The sequence below is a fragment of the Aulonocara sp. 'chitande type north' Nkhata Bay genome, linkage group LG13, assembly GCF_057382095.1.
Source record: "Aulonocara sp. 'chitande type north' Nkhata Bay isolate Kocher_YH1m ecotype deep benthic linkage group LG13, A_spYH_male_GT1.1, whole genome shotgun sequence".
In the NCBI taxonomy this organism is placed as follows: domain Eukaryota; kingdom Metazoa; phylum Chordata; class Actinopteri; order Cichliformes; family Cichlidae; genus Aulonocara; species Aulonocara sp. 'chitande type north' Nkhata Bay.
The window spans coordinates 1,184,463-1,204,231 of record NC_141356.1 but is presented as its reverse complement, the minus strand read 5'-3'; the positions used below and the strand labels follow the sequence as shown (position 1 = coordinate 1,204,231).

Genomic DNA, 19,769 nt, shown 5'->3' with positions numbered 1-19,769 from the left:
AGAAGTTGATCATCACTGATGCTGTCCTTCAAATACTCCTGTTAGAAATGTATGACTTTAATGCGAAAAATTCACAATTTATTTTCTTGTTGTGTTTGTTTGAAGCTGCTTCCTGTTGGCTTCAGCTGTTTGGAGTTTCCATTTTCTAAATTTCTACATTCTGAACCTTCTTTATACAGATTGAGTAGCTGTGGTTTATCAGAGATGTGCTGTGATTATCTGGCAGCAGCACTGAAGTACAAATCCTCGCATCTGAAAGAGCTGGAAGTGAGTGGAAACAACCTGAATGATTCAGGAGTGAAGCAACTATGTGGTTTTCTGGAGAGTCCAGGATGTGGACTTGAAACTCTGAGGTCAGTCACCATGTTTTAGTGGTGCTGAGACGAATATGATTTTCAAGTTGTGCTGACACTAAACTGCAGACATAAGGCTGATATTATACTGATCCACACTGAGGATCTTCATTGTAAAGTCTGTTTTCTTCTTCTCTGGTTTAGTCCATTGACTGTAGCAGAACAATGTTCACATTTCAAACAGTGACACTCTAGGCTACACTAGGCTGCAGCCCTCCACAGGGCGGCAAGCAGCCTGCCGACCTTTCCTAATTCAGAGACACAACAACAAATAATCCACAGCTGACTTGCTTTAGCAGGTCAAGGGTTACAAGACACAGCAATCTGTGAAACAGAAACAGTTTGGAGCAGGAATTATTTCGCATTTACAAACTGACACTGCTGCACGGCTTGCTGGGTAATGCTAGACTTCAACAGCAGGCAGGATTTCATAAGCTGATGTACAAACATCTAGAATGGAGGTGGCAGGTACAGAAACAGGTCCATAAAGACTGAAGTGTGTCTCCATTCCATATTTTCCAGAAGAGCAAACATCAAATATGCCTCCAAACATGTGACGAGTCAGAGTAAGGACAAACAGTGCAGCAGGAATGATTAAACCCACTAACAGTGAAACAGCGAAAAATTCACAATTTTTTTTCTTGTTGTGTTTGTTTGAAGCTGCTTCCTGTTGGCTTCAGCTGTTTGGAGTTTCCATTTTCTAAATTTCTACATTCTGAACCTTCTTTATACAGATTGAGGAACTGTGGTTTTTCAGAGATGTGCTGTGATTATCTGGCAGCAGCACTGAAGAACAAATCCTCGCATCTGAAAGAGCTGGACTTGAGTAGAAACAACCTGAAGGATTCAGGAGTGAAGCAGCTGTGTGGTTTTCTGGAGAGTCCAGGAAGTGGACTTGAAACTCTGAGGTCAGTCACCATGTTTTAATTGTGCTGAGATGAATATGATTTTAAATATGATGTTGTGCTGGGTGTGGGTCCCAATCAGCCAGGGTTTTGGGTGAGCTCATTGTGAAACCTGGCTCCACCTTATCATGCGAATTCCTGAGGTCAGATGGCCCAGGATGTGAGTGGGTGTTAAGGCGTCTGGGGAGGGAACTCAAAACTGGATTATAGATGGCAGACAGTTGGTGTCCTAAACCACTGCCTCTGTTCAAAGATGGTCGCTCACAGTGGCCATAGATGGCTTCTTTCACTGTCCAAAATGTGAACATTGGCATCCTCGAAAGAGTGTTTTTTATCCTTAAGATGCAGATGGACTGCTGAGTCTTGTCCTGTGGAGGTGGCTCTTCTATGTTGTGCCATGCGCTTGTGAAGTGGCTGTTTGGTCTCTCCAATGTAGAGGTCTGATCAAGAAAAATGATCACAGAACAATCCCTTGTATCAGAAGCCCTTGATAGATCATTATAGACCATTAAGAGAGCGTTGGAGTGCTGCTTTTGAAAGCCAGACTGGAAAGGGTCAAAAATCTGTAATCTGCATAGTAAGGACCTAAACTGATTTTCTACAATTGTTTCTAGTAATTTGTTTATAAATGGCAATTTTAAAATAGGCCGATAATTACTAGTAGAGCTAGGATCTAGATTCTGTTTTTTTAAAAGAGGAGTTACCTCAGCATGTTTAAAATGTGATGGAACACAACCCTGCCTCAGTGAACTGTTGATGATGGATAGCAGTGTGGGACCGATGTCCGAAGCTGTGTCCAGGTCCAGGTCTGGCAAGTCTCAGGATTATTTTACCGGCAGCAACCCAGGAATACAGGCCCCCGAAGATCCACTTCTCTCCAAAGCAGCACAAGAAAGCCAGCTCTCTTCCTCCAATGAGGCCTCTGAAGCAAAAAATGAGCTGATCAGCAAGAATGGACATAAGCCGGGTGCTGTGCTACGCTCAAGCTGCGTTGGAAAAACAACCTTGTTTTGTTGAAAATTATCCATAGCAGATTTGATCACCAATAATGCATGACGATCATAAATCTGAAGGGAGATGACGCTGGATAAAACTGTAGCATAAACCCTTTTTAAGTCTTTTCATGGTTTTATGATAACTGTACGACTTTAATGTGAAAAATTAGAAAAACAAGAGTTTTTGTATTTGTTTGAAGCTGCTTCCTGTTGGCTTCAGCTGTTTGGAGTTTCCATTTTCTAAACTTCTACATTCTGAACCTTCTTCAGCTCTGAACAGATGATGAAACACTGAATGATTCCAAGCTCACACTTTGTCTAATAAACTTACATCTTTCATTCTTTATACAGATTGTGGAGCTGTGGTTTGTCAGAGATCAGCTGTGATTATCTGGCAGCAGCGCTGAAGTCCAACCCCTCCCATCTGAGAGAGCTGGACCTGAGCTACAACTACAAGCTGCAGGATTCAGGAGTGAAGCATCTGTGTGGTTTTCTGGAGAGTCCAGGATGTGGACTTGAAACTCTGAGGTCAGTCAGCATGTTTTAGTTGTGTTGAGATGAATATGATGTGAAAGTTGTGCTGACACTAAACTTCAGACATCAGGCTGATATTATACTGATCCACACTGAGGATCTTCATGGTAAAGTCTGTTTTCTTCTGTTTCTCTGGGTTGACTTAGTGCATATTAATCAGTTGCGTTTTAACGTTACTGTCTGCAGTTTCAATAACAAGACTATTAAATCTTCCAGAGACAAAACCAGTGAGTACTTAGTCTATTTGTCATGTTCATTAATATTTCATCAATACCATATCACGTGACAGCTAGTTTGTACTTATTTCATTCTGCAAAAATCTATAAATTATGTTTGCTCGTTTTTTGATGATTTTTTTTTTAGGTACTGGTTTTGGTCAAAATATTTTAATACTTTTTAAATCTTTTTAGTGAGTGAGAAGGTTGCAGCTGAAGATGGTGGGTCCCTAAAGAAGAAAGAGAAATCCCTCACAAACAGTTTGTATTTTGTTAGAAAACCACTAACAAATGAATATGATTGTAAACAGCACCAGTTAGAGTTCCAGGGAATCCTGAATTATTCAGTGTTTGTCTCTCATCAGGTGACTCTGAGGTCAGACTCAATCCAGACTCATTAGACACACAGCTTGATTTGTCTCAGGATGACACAGAGGTGAGAGAAATGCACGTGGATCTGATTATTGTGTTATGGAACAAAAACAGAGGCTTTCAGCACAGAAACTGTGTCATATGTGTTACAGCACAAGGCAGATCAGTCAGGCCAGACAGCCAATAAGGTTTAAGATTTAGTGTCATCGTATGTACAGATCAATAATGTGTACTCCATGTAGTTTCTTCACTGCTTACTTGTTTATTGTTGCTTTAAACAGCTGATGTTGTTTCCTCTCTGAATTCCAGCCTCCATCAAGCTTCACCCCTGAAGTACAAACTGAATCCACACAAATCTCCTACAGGTGCTTCTAGTTTCACATTAGGTTGATAACATGTATGTAATGATGTGACATGACACGTGTGATACAGCGGGAGGTGATCAGACCTTAGCTCATACAGGCTGGTTGAAGTGCTTCAGCCCTTCTGTGTCCTACAGGTTCAGGTGTCCTGGTCCAGGTGTGTTCCAGTGTACTTTGACCAGACTGGTGTTTGTTATGGCTCAGGAGGCGGAGCTGCTGTACCAGACTAACCAATGGGATGAGAGCCTCCTTCAGCCAGCTGGAAAAACAGCTGCAGGGCCGCTGTTCAATATCACATGCTCTGAGGATGCAGTCCGTCAGCTCCACCTGCCACACTGTGAAACAAAGGAGGGTGAGCACTGTAATGCTGACTGCTGTGATGATGCTCTGAAAACATCTGTGTTACTGTGTGGTGCTCAGTTAATTCAATTCAATTCAATCTTTATTGGAAGACTTCATGTCCATAAAAAACAAGACAGAAACACACACACAACACCCCCCAACACAAGGTATAAACCATTAAATATATATATATATGTATATAAATAAGTATATAAAGCATTTGTAAAAATATAAAACCATAATATACATAAAACACAATTACTTAAAATAAATCAATAAATACACAAAAACTTTAACCAGTGCTTTCTCAGACTGGATGAGTAACGGGAACCACTCAGTGTTGGATCTGTGAGTGCTAAAATTATACTGTTACTCGAACCATCCAGTCGTTCTCTAAAACTGAACATTAACTTTCTTAAAAGTGCTTTAAAAGTCCAGACACCCACAGCTACAAACATCTGGCTGGCACTACCACTTCTAGGTATCCTGCAAAGGATTCTCATCACATCATTATATGCAACATGCAGCTTCTGCATGCTACATTGTTTGTAGGATGACCACAAGGGGGCAGTATATAGCGTGTGCAATACGCTTTAAACAAAGCCACTTTAACTGGAAGTGAACAAAAGCTGAATTTGCGTGCAATAGTATTTGCCTGCACATAGAGCTTACATCGTTGTCTGTATATGTCATCATCATCATTCATTTGCTCAGTAATAAAGTGACCGAGGTATTTCACCTTTTTATGAACTTCAAGAGTTTTTTGTGCCAGTTTAAACAAAGGGAAATTTAGCTGTTTATCCTGCTTGGTTCTACATATCAAAACAGCACTTTTAGCAGCATTGTACTTCATATCATATTGTACACCATATTCAGTACAGACATTAAGAAGATCCTGTAACCCAGCACTGCTTGGACTAAAAACAACCAGGTCATCTGCATACATGAGATGATTTATCAGTGTTTTACCTAATATACACCCAGTGTTACAGGCTCTCAGCTGTATGGACAAATCATCAACATATAAATTAAATAAAATTGGAGACAAAATCCCACCCTGTCTGACACCATTGCTGACATCAAAGGGGGCAGAAATACTGCTTCCCCATTTAACCTGCATGTTCTGATGAGCGTACCAGTAAGAGAGAATCCTCACGATGTACTGAGGAACTCCCCGTGTCTTCATTTTATCAAAAAGTTTTCTGTGGTTCACTCGATCAAAAGCCTTAGAGGCATCAATGAAACACATGAGGAGAGATGAATTTTTAGCCCTGTACAAACTGACTATTTCCTTGAGTGCATATATGCACATGTCAGTGCCGTGCTTTAGTTTGAAGCCAAACTGATTATCCAGAGAAGAGATGAACACACTAACTCTATCAAACAAGATTCTTTCTAACACCTTAGGTAAAATACTGGCAAGTGCAATTGGCCTGTAAATATTATACTAAGATGAACTGTTCTGCATTATACAAATAACCATAATGCAGTTTATTTATAACAAGAAAGGATGGAAGTGAACCTGTAGTTTGGAGGAGATGTAATTCTCAGGTATGGTGAGAAGTAAATCTGAACTCTCAGAATTAAAAGCTCTTTGCTTTCACAGCACTGCATGTTGATGGCCTGCTGTCTGTTGCCCACATCTCTGATGATGGGATGAGCATCTTGGAGCCGCTGGAGATCACTGCCACCCATGTGGTTGTGAAAGTCCCTCACCTCTCTGCCTTTGGCCTCATCTGGGATGTCTTCAAGCGGTTCCTGAACATGGCAGAAGCCATAAATGGTCAAGTTCTGCTGTTCTTCCGACCTCTGGAGACAGGATCTCGAAGAATCAACATGTTTCTGCTGCAGGAAAATATCCCTTTGCCAGAGGTAAACAGTTTCAACATCATCACTCTATGGTCCTCTCAGAATCCAAATGATTTCTCAGCATTTCTGATGTTTAACTAAAATTATGTACAGGTTTACTGGTCATTCCTCCCTGATTACCTGAAACACAGGATCAGACTCCAGTTAACTTTTATGTAATCACATTCACCTTCAGACTTGTCAGATCTGCTGACCAATCACTACTCTTCATTATTCACTCCCAGTAATGACCCTGAGCTGTGAACATTTGATGTTTGTGAACCATAATGTCAGATCTGACACTTTACTGATAAAAATAAAGTCCCAGAGCTTTCCTTCTCTGTGCAAAGTTGTTTTATCTCAAGAATTATTGTTTTTCTTTGATTCATACTCACACATGATGTTCTACACCTGATGCGTTTAAATGAGCTCTACAGGTGAATAGACTTATTAACATTACCAGCATAATAAACTGTCCTGTCTCTGAAGGTGGCTGCCCAACAAGGACATGGTGCTGAATACATTGAGACCCCTGCTGACTGTCTTTTCAGCTTAGGTCAAAGGTACAGTATCCACTGTGAACCTGAGAGCAGGATACAGCCGGAGGTGAGTCAAACTAAATGCTGCTTAAATTAAAGTCCTGGATAACTCACTCGTCATGAAAATGGCATCTTTCTGTTGTTTTTAGCAAACACAATTTCGCTTAAAGTTTGGCCCAAATTACCATCCAACATTTCAAGTTTTCCTGAGTACCAGTCCAGAGATTTTGACTCTGACAGTCAAAGACCAAGAGGGGACAGAAACCTGGAAATCATCTCTTTACCTGCCAGGTAAGGTTCCTGCCAAATGCCAGAGCAGAAATTACCGTGCAAACTTCTGCTACTAGGTTATTTTATAAAAGTTAACTGAAATCATACTTAAGTCTCTTTTCATCTGCAGTTCAGAGTGTAGTTAAATTACTTTTATCTGTCTTTTTCCTTCAGCACCAAGAACAGAAACCTTAATGAGGGATGTCCCCGCAGAGGCCGGAGTCCCGGTGGATGAGAGACTGTTCACAATTCGCTCACGGTTTATTGAAAGAGTGTCTGAATCTGTTTTAAACAAACTTCTGGATAAACTCCTGCAGCAGCGTGTTATCAACGATCAGGAGATGGAATCAGTCAGATCACAGCAGAGCAGAGCAGATAAAGCACGAGACGTGATCGACACAGTGCGACGAAAAGGAAGTGAAGCCAGCTCACTTCTGATTGCTGCTCTCTGTGAGGAGGATCGATGCCTTTCCAAAGACCTGAAGTTAATGTGAAGGAAGACAGATTTCTAAAGAATCTGTGGAGCTGTGACGATGAATCTCAAAGACCACTGACAGTCACTATTGTGATCTTCATGGGAGGTGTGTCTAGCTGTTTTTTTGTAAGGACCCCAAAGCACTTTACACTACATTCACCCATTCACACACACATTCACACACTGGTGATGGCTACATTGTAGCCACAGCTGCACTGACAGAGGCGAGGCTGCCGGACACTGGCGCCACCGGGCCCTCTGACCACCACCAGTAGGCAAACATGGGATTAGTATGCAGCCAGGAGACAGCCTGGAGTCTCACTATCTGTTTAACGTCTTCTGATACTACTATTACTAAAGTGATATGGTTAAAATATGTGATTAATACATCAGAAAAGAAATCTGCCTGTACACTCATTACCTCCAGGCCAGAACCAGGTTTCCTTATTAGCCTCCAGGAGGAACAGATAGAAACTTCAGTAGTACCTTAGCCATTTAGTGTTCTGTGCAGAAGAGAAACCAACTATGACTGTTGGCAGTAACACACACACACTTTTGTCCTGACTAGGGATGGGTATCGTTTAAGTGTTATCTGATACCGGTGCCAAACCGGTGCTTTTGAAACGGTGCCGGTGCTTAAACGGTGCTCGAACCGGTGATTAAAGGATGGAGAACACAAACTTTGTCCAAAAACCTCTCATGTTCAGCTGTTTTTTGTAAAAAGATAACAATGTTAGCCTTTTCTGCAGCTATAGGGGATTTATGGCATCACTCTTGGCTGGAAGCAGTGCTTAAACAATGGAAAAAACACAAACTTTGTCCAAAAATCTCTCATGTTTAACTGTTTTCCACTTTTTCTTTGGTCATTTTTTGGCCAGGGCGAAGGGAGTATCTGCCATCATACAAGAAGACAGCCGCATGTAGCTATGATGGTGTTTGCTAGTTCACCTTACATGCATTAATTTAATAACGTGGTTAGCCTACTCAACGTAAATTACACACGAACATTAATCAACCAAAGACCCAGACAGACTTTTAATTCATTTGAAAGCCTGATGCTTAGCTTCATCCTCCCCAGCTGTGAACTCAGAAACCAGTCTTTACTTGTTATCATCTATCGTCCACCTGGGCCTTACACAGAGTTTCTGTCTGATTTCTCAGACTTTATATCTAATTTAGTTCTGAGCTCAGATAAAATAATTATTGTGGGTGATTTTAACATCCATGTAGATGCTAAAAATTACAGCCTCAACATGGCATTTAATCTGTTATTAGACTCAATTGGCTTCTCTCAAAATGTAAAAGAACCCACCCACCACTTTAATCACACTCTAGATCTTGTTTTAACATATGGCATAGAAACTGAACATTTAACAGTGTTTCCTGAAAACCCTCTGCTGTCTGATCATTTCCTGATAACATTTACATTTACAATAATTGATTACACAGCGGTGGAGAGTAGACTTTATCACAGTAGATGTCTTTCTGAAAGCGCTGTAACTAAGTTTAAGAATATAATCCACCCACTGTTATCATCTTCAATGCCCTGTACCAACACAGAGCAGAGCAGCTATCTGAACGCTGCTCCAACAGAGGTCGATTATCTTGTTAATAATTTCACCTCCTCACTACGTACGACTCTGGATACTGTAGCTCCAGTGAAAACTAAGGTCTCTAATCAGAAGTACCTGACTCCGTGGTATAATTCTCAAACACGTAGCCTAAAGCAGATGACTCGTAATCTGGAGAGGAAATGGCGTGTCACAAATTTAGAGGATCATCATTTAGCCTGGAGAAATAGTTTGCTGCTTTATAAGAAAGCCCTCCACAAAGCCAGAACATCTTACTATTCATCACTGATTGAAGACAATAAGAACAACCCCAGGTTTCTCTTCAGCTCTGTAGCCAGGCTGACAAACAGTCAGAGCTCTTTTGAGCCAACAATCCCTTTAACGTTAACTAGTAATGACTTCATGAACTTCTTCACTAATAAAATTTTAATCATTAGAGAAAAAATTACCAGTAATCATCCCACAGATGTAATATTATCTACAGCTACTCTTAGTACCATTGATGTTAAGTTAGACTCTTTTTCTCCAATTGATCTTTCTGAGTTAACTTCAATAATTACTTCCTCCAAACCATCAACGTGTCTTTTAGACCCCATTCCTACAAAACTGCTCAAAGGAGTCCTGCCATTAATTAATTCTTCGATCTTAAATATGATCAACCTATCTCTAATGATCAGCTATGTACCACAGGCCTTCAAGCTGGCTGTAGTTAAACCTTTACTCAAAAAGCATCTCTAGACCCAGCAGTCTTAGCTAATTATAGGCCAATCTCCAACCTTCCTTTCATATCAAAAATCCTTGAAAGAGTAGTTGTCAAACAGCTAACAGATCATCTGCAGAGGTTTATTTGAAGAGTTTCAGTCAGGTTTCAGAGCTCAGCACAGCACAGAAACAGCTTTAGTGAAGGTTACAAATGATCTTCTTATGGCCTCTGACAGTGGACTCATCTCTGTGCTTGTCCTGCTAGACCTCAGTGCAGCGTTCGATACTGTTGATAATAAAGGTGTGGAGCAGTGGGTACAGGGTGTATTGTCAGAGGAGACTGAACTTCATCTCATGTCTGTGGAACCAGATGAAGTTAGAGCAGGATCAGGTGACCATAAATCCTCCCTTAGTTACTTCTTAGGTAAGAAGTATTATTTTTCTCTCACTATGTGTTTATACACCACTCTGAATGTAATCATTAGTTATTAACCTCTGTCTCTCTTCCACACCATGTCCTTGTCCTGTCTCCCTTCCCTCACCCCAACCAATCACAGCAGATGGCCCCGCCCCTCCCTGAGCCTGGTTCTGCTGGAGGTTTCTTCCTGTTAAAAGGGAGTTTTTCCTTCCCATTGTCGCCAATAATATTATTTTAGGGTCTTGACCTTACAATATAAAGCCCTTTGAGGAAAATATTTTTGTGATTTGGCATTACATCAATTGGAAAGAAGTACATTAGTGTGTGAATGGGTGGATGACTGGTTGTAGTAAAGCGCTATACAAAATACAAATACAGGCCATTTACCATTTTTAGTACATTTCTATCTCAATCCTTAATGACCCTAAACTGCTGCACTTACATTTTAAAGAATATTAAGAGTTATAATTACCTGAATACTACTCTAGTACCACCTTGACATTTGTAATTTGAAGAGCTACGTAGTGGGCCACCAAGAGAGATTAATTCCTCAGTTCTTTGGTAACCTACTGATGATGAGCCTCAGCATTCTTCTAATGTCATGTCCCAAACCAATACAATACAGTCATTATCTGGCTGCCAGCCAGTCATATAAGCACATATTTACAGTTGTTTCTGCCACTTAAATTTGCCAAACTTACGGTACGTCATTTGTAAACCAGCACTGGCCTAGTTAAGCCTGGTTATAGTTAGGGTGAGTTAGAGCTGTTTTCTTGCGTTGGCCTTGGCTCTCCATGAACTATGCTTCCTTCTGATAACATGTTGGCAATAAACCTTTTTAAAATCTGACCTCAACAGCCTCCTTATATTCCTTTTTCCAGTTTTATGTTAGTCTCCTCACCACTTAGACCTTCATGGGGATGCAACATAATTGTTACTCTTGGCTTTCTCATTTTTTCTTCTTTTCTACAAACATTAGAAACCCAATTGTAAGTACAGTAGCACTGAATAAGAATACTGTCTTAGTGTGTTTGACCCTACATTTGCAAATGATTGTAAAATTTGTAGGCAAATCTAGTGCTGCAGTATAGATTACAGGACTGTTAAGTGTGACAAAGTTGGGTTTACTGTAAAGCAGTGATGAGTCATGAGACACCAGATGGTTTAGAGACAAATTACTCTACAAATTTACTGTATTATTGATCAAACGAGTATAGTCCTGTATAAAAAAAGACTCAGGGTTTAGAGAACAAGGCACCACATTTAGTAGACAATGGTTTATATCCTTCTGATTGACCCATTCCACCTGCTTCCACTGCTGAAATCTATAAATTAACATGTCTGTAAAAAGGGAAAAGCATAAATGAACATTTCTGGTAGAAAGCTACAGTGCACAACAATAAGGATCAGCACAAACATACATAAATATTTGGCACCATATTCCTCAGTGTGATTAAGCTTTTTAAAAATATGACATTAATATCCAGGCCTGGACTTATTTCTAGACTCAAGAACTACAGGTTTACGCAGGGCTCTGGAATCTGTATTGCACTGGTGATTGATAAGTCTGCATACCAAAGTTTAAGCAGCAAAAGCATACGCACTTTATTGACCAAAGACACAAGGGAAAAACTATATACATTAGTATATATTCCCAACTTCCCCAACATCTAGAATAACAGAGTTTTAAAAAAATCCTGGTTTTGTAGGTTTTTTGTTTTTTCCCCCCCACCCATGCTCCAGGGTAACTGTCCATGAAAAGGTCCACAGCTCCAGGTCATCCAATCACACTCCAGTATATAGTGACAGGAAGTAGATGTACAGTAGGAAAATGGGATATATGAGAAGGGGCTTCTTTGTTTTAAATTCATCTCCGACAAGCAGTGAAGCAGCACTGTATGCAGCCCAGAAAACTCCAAAAAGCTGAAAGATGAGAAGACATTCATTCAACATTAAGAGCAAACAGCCACAGGGTGAAAGAACTTCATTGCTTATCTAAAAGCTACAATTATTAACAATTTTCTATCATGCTGTGGGTTATGAAAGACTCATTAAAAGACAAGCTTGTCAAGAACATACTGGCTGGAGTGCACAATTACAGCAATGCTCTAATAATGCCATCCTGCTCTGACATGATAGAATTGACCCAGTTTGTGTCCCTGACTTTGCTTGCATACTGCATGAACCAAGCAGCGGATATTTTCCTTTAGAGTAAAGGAGTGAATTTGGAACCAGGGACTATGGAGGACTCAAACCATCAGAAATAACAAGGCTCTCTATTTTTTTTATTCATACATTTCTATCTGCTTCTCGTGAGGAGAAATGAGGAAACTGTCATAGGCGCATCAGTGTCTGTCACGTTTATGAAGCTCTGTCTCCATGTTCACACCAACATGTTTTTGGACTGTTTCGTCCACACTGAGACGGCGTTGTTGGTCAGGGAAAACGCTCTCCAAAGCTCAATCGGAGGCTCTCGAAAACTAACGCATTTTAGTCATGTGATGCAGTCATGTGACCAATTCAACTAAGATGGCGGACGGCATTACACAGCAGCCCTATTGAAGATTAATTCTGATTCTAATATCAGTTTGTACATGCTCCAGAAGACGCAATGTTTCCTCAGAGCAACTTTGTACTCGTGTTACTCGCAGCAACAACTCCACCTCATTGTCTATTTGAACAACTCGGTGCTTTTCCTCAGAAGGAATGGCAGAAGGAAATGACGCAGGTCGAATTGCCCTATGTTTCACGCATGCGCACTACAGGAAGGTAAGTGTTTTCAGTGTGGACGAACTCTCGGAAACGACTGAAAATGATAGTGTGGACGCAGAGTGTTTTCGAATTTATCAGTGTAGATGTAGCCTTTGACTACAGCCGTCCAGCCTCCGTTTCGGAGCGGGCCCTCTCACTTACTCTCTACAATGATCTGAACACCAGCTTACTAGACTAGACCAGCTCAGCACGTGTTTGAGCCGTCTCTGCTTCCTACAATCTTTACAAAATACCCATACATGCATAGCACTACCGATTTGCTGTCATAATCATGTTCTTTATTTACATCTTTCATTTTGCTGTAGCCTATGAGGCAGGTTGTAACAACATGAAAACATAAGACACTTGTTTATTAAAGTGACTCACTTTGACTAGTGTAGAAACCACCTCGAAGCCTCCAATCACTAAGAGCAGAGGGGCTATGACGATGAGAGGAAGAAGGGAATACCCAATCACTCCAAGGACCTGACCGTATGAAACCTGCTCAGGAGAACAAAAGCATTTCTTATCCTCTGTATGTACAAGTTAGAGTTAACTTCAAGTGCTGCAGGTGTCAGCTGGATTTACCTCCCCACCAAGAACACGAGCCAGCAGGAAGATGGTTAGTGATCCAAATATCCAGATGGTGATGATCCAAGACACAACCTGTGAATGCAAAGAACAGGTTGGTGTTGACACTGAATTATGCCACAGTGAGTATAAAAGAGTATCCAGCTAGTACATTATACATATGTCTGACGCAGATGCATATAATGTAGAGGATGCAAAGTACTGTCTAGTGAAGCTGCATTTGTTGGTCTACACAAAAGGACGTGGTTGGTTCAAAGGAAAGGTTGTATTTAATCCGATTAATTAGCACAATGTACTCAAGTTTCCACTGGACACATTTTCAATCTGTCGTTTCCAAATGTCACTTGGCACAAACAAAATGCCGTGTTTTTCATCAGATATCTGTCAAGAAGCCAGATGGGACTAAATAAGAACTATAACCAACAGCATATACAAACTAAGATCAACTCATCCTCAATGCAAACTTTTATCTGTGTAATAAAATAAATCAACTGCACTAAGTTACAAGATCTTCTCTCACTCAAGCAACTCTGTACTCTGCTGGTGGAAAGAGGTACAAACAATGAACCTGAGTTGGTGTGTACCTGACATATTTCACCTTACCAAACAAAACCAGGTAATAGGCCTAACCGAATTCAGCAAACAGAGAAACAAAGCAGCCGATCATCACAGTCCTCTTCCACTGGGGAAATTCCCTCAACAATGAAACGTAACACAGGTCTGCAACCAAAAAACTGCATACGAGTGTTTCTTATAGATTTGTACTCGCTGAAACCGGGAAAAATATTTTTAAAATTCCTTCTCGTCGCGTTTTCTTGCAAAACTCATGTTTTTAGTTTAACTCAGCGTAGAATTTTTAAACTGAAATCTGAGTTAAAAACCATATCCCATAATGATTTCTTACATTAATGTAATATTTCTAAGAGCGAGACTCCAGAGAAATACAAACAGAAAATGGGAGGAAAGGGAAGCGTGTTGGGAGCATCAAAGAGAAGCTTTCACAGACAAGAGTAAACGTGTAGTGTTACATCTATCATGAACGAATCGTTTTTTGTTTCTTTGTTCAATCATAAGAAAAATGATGCATAGTTAATTGTAACAAAATATTGACTTGTTTCATCGCTGTTGTGCTTTTTTAAGACGTGTCCAAATTCATGGGCTGCATCCTCCTGAGGACCCGGCCTTCGCAGTCTACGTGGGCCGGGTCCTCAGGAGTCGGGTAGGCCGGAAGTAAACGGCCGAGAAATGGGACGGTCTCACCTTCAGATTAGCGTCACCGCTGTCTCTGTGGAGTTTAATAAACTCGCCGTCTGCTCCGTGCTATCTAAAATATAACAGGACACTGGCGTAAACTCTCGACTATCTCACACTTCTGTTTAATCAGTTTTCTGTTTGATGTTTAGTCAGCTGTGTGAAAACCAAGGAGGAACCCACCCGAGGTATTAATAAAGTTTTATTTTATCTAATCTAATAACTTTAATCTCAGCCAAACTGACTGACTCACGAACAAATAAAACACTGAAAAAAGCCCAACAATAACATTTTTAGGTTGTCTAAGTGAATTATATATCACGTTTAACCTGAGTAGCGAAAGTCCGCGGTGATCTGTGCCGTTCTCGGCTGCATCAGTTACCCTCGAGCTCCCGGCTCGCTATCGAGCTGGTGGGTAGCAGACGCCTCCGAAAACATCGAAGCACTTTTGCAAATATGCGATATCTTGATAAACCGAGCAGATATTTGATGTTTACACAGCTACTTTCTCGCCTGACAATATGTTAAAAGTTTATTTTGTGACCCAGAAAGAATAATAAAACTTAGTAGCAGCCGCCATTGCTGAAAACTGGAGTTTGGCTGGGCCACGCTATGAATTCTGGGATATGGTGGGCCACGAAGGACACACCCGTCCCATCCTTCAAATGCGGTGAAAAGGAGGACGCGTTTGTCGGCTGCATTTGGAGGAGTCTACGCATTTGGACAGCCTTCGGCGCGTCGCTGTGACGTAATCGGTCTACAAATGCGGCCTCAGGAGGATCAGCCCATGAATTTGGACACGACCTTAATGTAAATTCTTTGTGTTTTGCAAAAAAACTGTTCATGATGGAGGGAGATCATGTTTGGATTCAGCACCCTACAAACATCAAATTTACCTAAAATATCCCACGCAGCTGAAAAAATATATAAATATTTTTTGCAGACCTGTGCAATCCGTCTTCATTTTCACAGACTCACTGCTTCCACTGCTCACCATAGGACTGGAGCTACTTTTGTTGTTCAGGAAGTAATCCTAGCTATTACAAGTCTGGGCGGTAGAAACGTTATATGGTAGAAACGATATGAATTTGGCCAACGGCAGAGATTTTGACTATACAGCTCTACCGCATGTTGATGATGTCATCAAGCTGCACCTGTTTTGATTGAAAGCATCGCAGTGGCTGCAAGCATGGAGCTTACACGTGGGGACTGCATTTATATAGCGCTTTACAATTCCACTATTCATTCACTGTCACATTCACACACTGGTGGAGGCAAACCACAGTTGTACAGCTGCCCTGGGGCAGCCCCTCTGGCCATCACCAGTAGGGTAAAGTGTCTTGCCCAAGGACACAATGACCAAGACAGACAGAGCTGGGGATCGAACTGGCAACCTTCCGGTTACAAGATGAGCTTCCCAACCCCCTGAACCACGGTCGACCGGTGCTCATAAAGAAGACCAGTGCAACGCATTTGGACCTGGTTTGGGTTTAAGCGGTCAGATGTTGAGCAGAAAAATAGCAAATTATGCCGGGGACATTGATAGCAAAGAGATGGAATACCAAGTCTGCATACCAAAGGTTTAAAAGGAAAGCCAAAAACTGTGCCCTCCACAAACACCAGTCAGTCAAGTGGCTCTAACACCAGCAGACCGATCTTTTCCAAGCCTGTTCCAAAGGCACATTTTCCACTTTATTTTAAACAACTTAGAATTTTGTGTATTGGTATTTGGAAAAAGATCTTAAAAGTTATTTGAAAAGTTTTGCAATTTAAACATTTAAAAAAAAAGTTTTGCACAATAAATATGCTTAAATGGCATTCTATACTGTTCAGTTCAGACATATATACAGAAGAAAAGAATATGTTGTGATATATATCGTTACAGCAATGTGGATTTTGGGCCATATCGCCGAGCCCTAATTACAAGTAAAGGTTTTGAGTTACTGGAGGCTACTGGCTCCAGCAGAGACTGGAACCCACAGCCAATCCACACAGATCTCAAAGTGCTGTGCAGCCCAGTGCACTGGAGCTGTTTGATACGGCCAATGCTATTTTGGGCTTTAGTTCTTTTCTGGATTCAGTATGAAGCTACATGAAAGAAAAGCAGTAACATAATGAGCACTACTTCAACTCCTGTTTAACCCACAAACATTGGTTTCAAATGCCATCCAGGCAGGACAGATGATGATGGTCTTGCTGTAGTTTGAACATGTTTGAATGAAGCGACACAGCTGTGTTTCTTGTGTCCTCCTCACCCTGAACTGTCCATAGATGGAGATCATGGAGAAGAGCAGCACCACAGCCAGAGGGCCCCAGAAGTCTGGGTTGTCTCGAACCACCTGCCGGTTGTAACCCAGTGATGGCATTGGCATCAGCACACATCGAATCTTGTAATAGATGTCCTTTATATCAATGTCCAGCTCCTCCCTGTTCAAAAAGAAGCACAACAAGATGACATGATCATCACTGGTGTTAAAGTCAAGTCTAACCCAGTCAGTTTCAATGGTGAAGATCACAAAAACAGGATCTACAGATGTGCATGTGTTTTGAGCAAGCAGCACAAGGTGAACTGAACTGTTCAGAAGCAGTGGAACAATACAACTGTCCAGCCCTTCACCTTAAAGGGGATCTATTGTTTTATTCCTCTGATATACATCTTGTTCCAATAGTGCATGCTTGTATTGTGTACTCTGATGTCTGTGTTATTCCATAGAGCAGGAACATCTCTGTCACACTGCTCTGGGTTCGGGTAGAGAATAAGTTCCCCGTAAGTAATCCTACAGTTTCAACATCTCAGTACAATTATAAAAAAGCAGAAACATTTCACTACAAGTACTCCCAGTTATCTAAAAGAAGTCTACACAGTGCAGACTTGGATGACATTTTTTTGGGGGGAAAGATAACCCACTATATAAGTTTATTGTAAAGATTAGCCAAGTTGATGTGAGTCATAATACAACAAACTTAAAGCACTATGGCTGTTCCTGCAAAATAAAACCACCATGCACTTACAGAAGAGGTTTGCTCTCTTCATTGTCCTCTTCCTCCACCTCCAGCAGCCAGCCGTAGCCTCGTTGTCTCAGGAAGGTGGTGGCATACGGGTCCTTCCCACTGTCACTGCCTATATTCAGTTTAACATCTGGAGTGCTGATGGTGCCGCTGAGTTCTGAGGATGACATATTTGTTTACATCGTGTAATGTGTGCTTTTAGACTGGCATGAATCCAGAAATACACACCGCAAGATGTATGACAAAACAGCTTTAAGTCCACTATAACCAGTTCTCACTCTCAATGCAGCCTTACCAAGCTGACCAATAATCGTCCCAATTAAAATTAGGATGTCAAAGTAAACATTAGTGGCAGCGCCACTCTAAACATAAAGAGTGAGACCGATGCAGGCAAAGGTTAAATCTTTTTTCTTTTTTTTTTTTATAAGGAAGATATTCCAGTGCACTCGCCTGGCATGGTTAACAAGCCCCTGTCCAATCAGTGCAGTTACACACACAGGGGATGGGACTAGGAATCGAGAACCGGTTCCCAGGAGTTCAGTTCCTTGGAAATGTTAGTCTGTTTATCTATTGATCTTGCTTACTTGATTGGAATTTGCATGTCAGAGGAGGAAAATACCAGCACAGTGTACAGCATGGATATGGACTTTTATTTTACTTTTATTGCACAAAAGGGTGAGAGCGTGATGGTAAAATGGAAGATGCATCCAGGACAGAAACAGCTACTTTATGCTAATCAGACAGCAAGCTAACTCTAAGTCAAGAACCTGAGTGAACTCTGACCCCAAGCAGCCAGACCCTGAACTTCAACAGGCAACAAACAGCCTCCATTGTTACCTTCTGTAACGTTTCTGTACAGCAGAATCACTGTGGGGCTTTGAAGCGTCTTTGTACTGGTTTTCATTTTGGTTTGCCGTTTTCAGCTTTGTGTTCATACCTAAATACTGTAGCCTCAGGTTTATATTGTTCAACGGCAATTATGAGACAATGTGCTCCACCCATTTTATAGAGTTACATAAAATAACATTATTTTCTCCTTTGAGTAATAAAGTAACGTACTGCGTTACTTTTTATCCAAAAAGGTATTGCGGCCTAAATCACTGATCGAAAATCACGTATGTGTGTTCAACCCGGATGACATATAGTGACTATGAAAGCCATAACATGTGACCCATTCACAGTGACCACTGTGGACGGATGAATTTGGATGAGAGTGAAATGTTTCATCCCAGATAAAAGTGACCACTTACAGCAAGCCTGTTTAGACAAGCAGTGACTTTTCCCTTGACGTGGAAACAAAACCCTCCGCATCATAACAGCAGCAACCAGACCCTCACCCAGGAGAGACTCAGTCACTTACTCCATCACAGTTTAAGTAGTAACATTTAATTTCTGGTTTAGCCAGTAAACTTGGTACTCGGCAGCTACGTTCTCCACCAGCCACGTATCAGTGCTGAAGTTATTTAGCAAAGCTAAATGACAGACTGTCTACCTGTGAAATACTGTGTACCAATTACTCAGAAATGCAGAGTCAGCCCACAGCAAAGTGCTATTTCTTAGTGTGGATGGATCTACGCCTGGGTATCTAATCTAACTCGAGACAAAAAAATAAACGACGTGAGCAGGTACGAGGCTAGCTCTTTTCAGGCCTGCTAGCTGCGTAGCTCTGCTAGCGATAGCCTACCTTCAGCCTCGGTCGAAGACACGAACGTGAAATCTCCGTTGGTGGGAGAGAACTGCATGTTTCAGTTTCTATTACTGCCACACGCCTTGGCTCCACAGAAATTGCATTTAGTGACACGTTAATAAAGCTGTCATTGGTCACAACTCTTCAGTGAAGTTCAACTACCGCATCTTGTTTTCTTTCCGACGTTGTGCGCTTGGACGTAAGCAGGAAGTGCAGATGATGCTAGAAAAGAGTACACGTCTTGTGATGCATTCATGTCTAATCATGATGGTCGGAAACTATCAGAAAATCTTTGTTAAGTTCAGTGTGCGGAATATATGCAGGGGTGGAGGGAAGGGGATCCACAAAAATAATTCAGGAACCACACGTGGTCTTTTATACTCTAAAGCCTGGTGGAGTATTTATGTCAATTTAACAAATTATAGATTAATTATAATTTCAGCTAAACGTCAGAACTTGACAACAGCCTTTAATAAAATGTTGCTTTTTTGTTTTTGAGTATTTTGTTGATGAAGTTAATGTACGCCATATTCTCAGTCTAACGTTTTCCTCTGCAGACACATGTGATGGGTACAAACT

At 41.1% G+C, this 19,769-nt stretch overlaps 3 protein-coding genes across 4 annotated transcripts in view; 2 read left to right on the top strand and 1 right to left on the bottom strand.

The window, feature by feature from the left end:
- LOC147315412 (protein NLRC3-like) overlaps positions 1–2,800 on the top strand; it is a 32,975-nt gene extending 30,175 nt beyond the window's left edge. For both annotated transcript variants that reach the window (XM_086258209.1, XM_086258208.1), the window contains one exon: positions 2,605–2,800. In XM_086258209.1, the coding sequence (XP_086114335.1) occupies positions 2,605–2,800 (196 nt within the window). The remainder of the gene's footprint in view (positions 1–2,604) is intronic.
- Positions 2,801–3,299: 499 nt separating this feature from the next.
- LOC147315411 (NACHT, LRR and PYD domains-containing protein 1b allele 2-like) lies at positions 3,300–10,725 on the top strand. The gene is made up of 9 exons (XM_086260155.1): positions 3,300–3,318; positions 3,368–3,438; positions 3,684–3,739; positions 3,874–4,088; positions 5,685–5,950; positions 6,416–6,532; positions 6,615–6,792; positions 6,910–7,316; positions 9,749–10,725. Exons 1-8 carry the CDS (start codon positions 3,300–3,302, stop codon positions 7,227–7,229), a joined length of 1,242 nt encoding a protein of 413 aa, XP_086116281.1. The 3' UTR covers positions 7,230–7,316; positions 9,749–10,725.
- Positions 10,726–11,060: 335 nt separating this feature from the next.
- On the bottom strand, positions 11,061–19,426 carry yipf4 (Yip1 domain family, member 4). Its single transcript, XM_086258222.1, has 6 exons — positions 19,188–19,426; positions 17,507–17,660; positions 16,750–16,921; positions 13,241–13,318; positions 13,040–13,153; positions 11,061–11,824 (listed from the first exon to the last, which is right to left on the bottom strand). The coding sequence occupies exons 1-6, from the start codon at positions 19,243–19,245 to the stop codon at positions 11,687–11,689; spliced, it is 714 nt and encodes a 237-aa protein (XP_086114348.1). The 5' UTR covers positions 19,246–19,426; the 3' UTR covers positions 11,061–11,686.
- Between the last annotated feature and the right edge of the window lie 343 nt (positions 19,427–19,769).

Bases quoted from the DNA above. Each gene is read 5' to 3' on its own strand.
- LOC147315411 (XM_086260155.1), top strand. The intron at 3,740-3,873 runs GTGCTTCTAGTT...TGTGTCCTACAG, and splicing joins TCCACACAAATCTCCTACAG to GTTCAGGTGTCCTGGTCCAG. The intron at 5,951-6,415 runs GTAAACAGTTTC...CTGTCTCTGAAG, and splicing joins AAAATATCCCTTTGCCAGAG to GTGGCTGCCCAACAAGGACA.
- yipf4 (XM_086258222.1), bottom strand. From the start codon at position 19,245: ATGCAGTTCTCTCCCACCAACGGAGATTTCACGTTCGTGTCTTCGACC. The intron at 13,319-16,749 runs GTGAGGAGGACA...TTGCATTCACAG, and splicing joins CCATCTATGGACAGTTCAGG to GTTGTGTCTTGGATCATCAC. The intron at 11,825-13,039 runs GTGAGTCACTTT...CTCATCTTTCAG, and splicing joins TGGTTTCTACACTAGTCAAA to CTTTTTGGAGTTTTCTGGGC.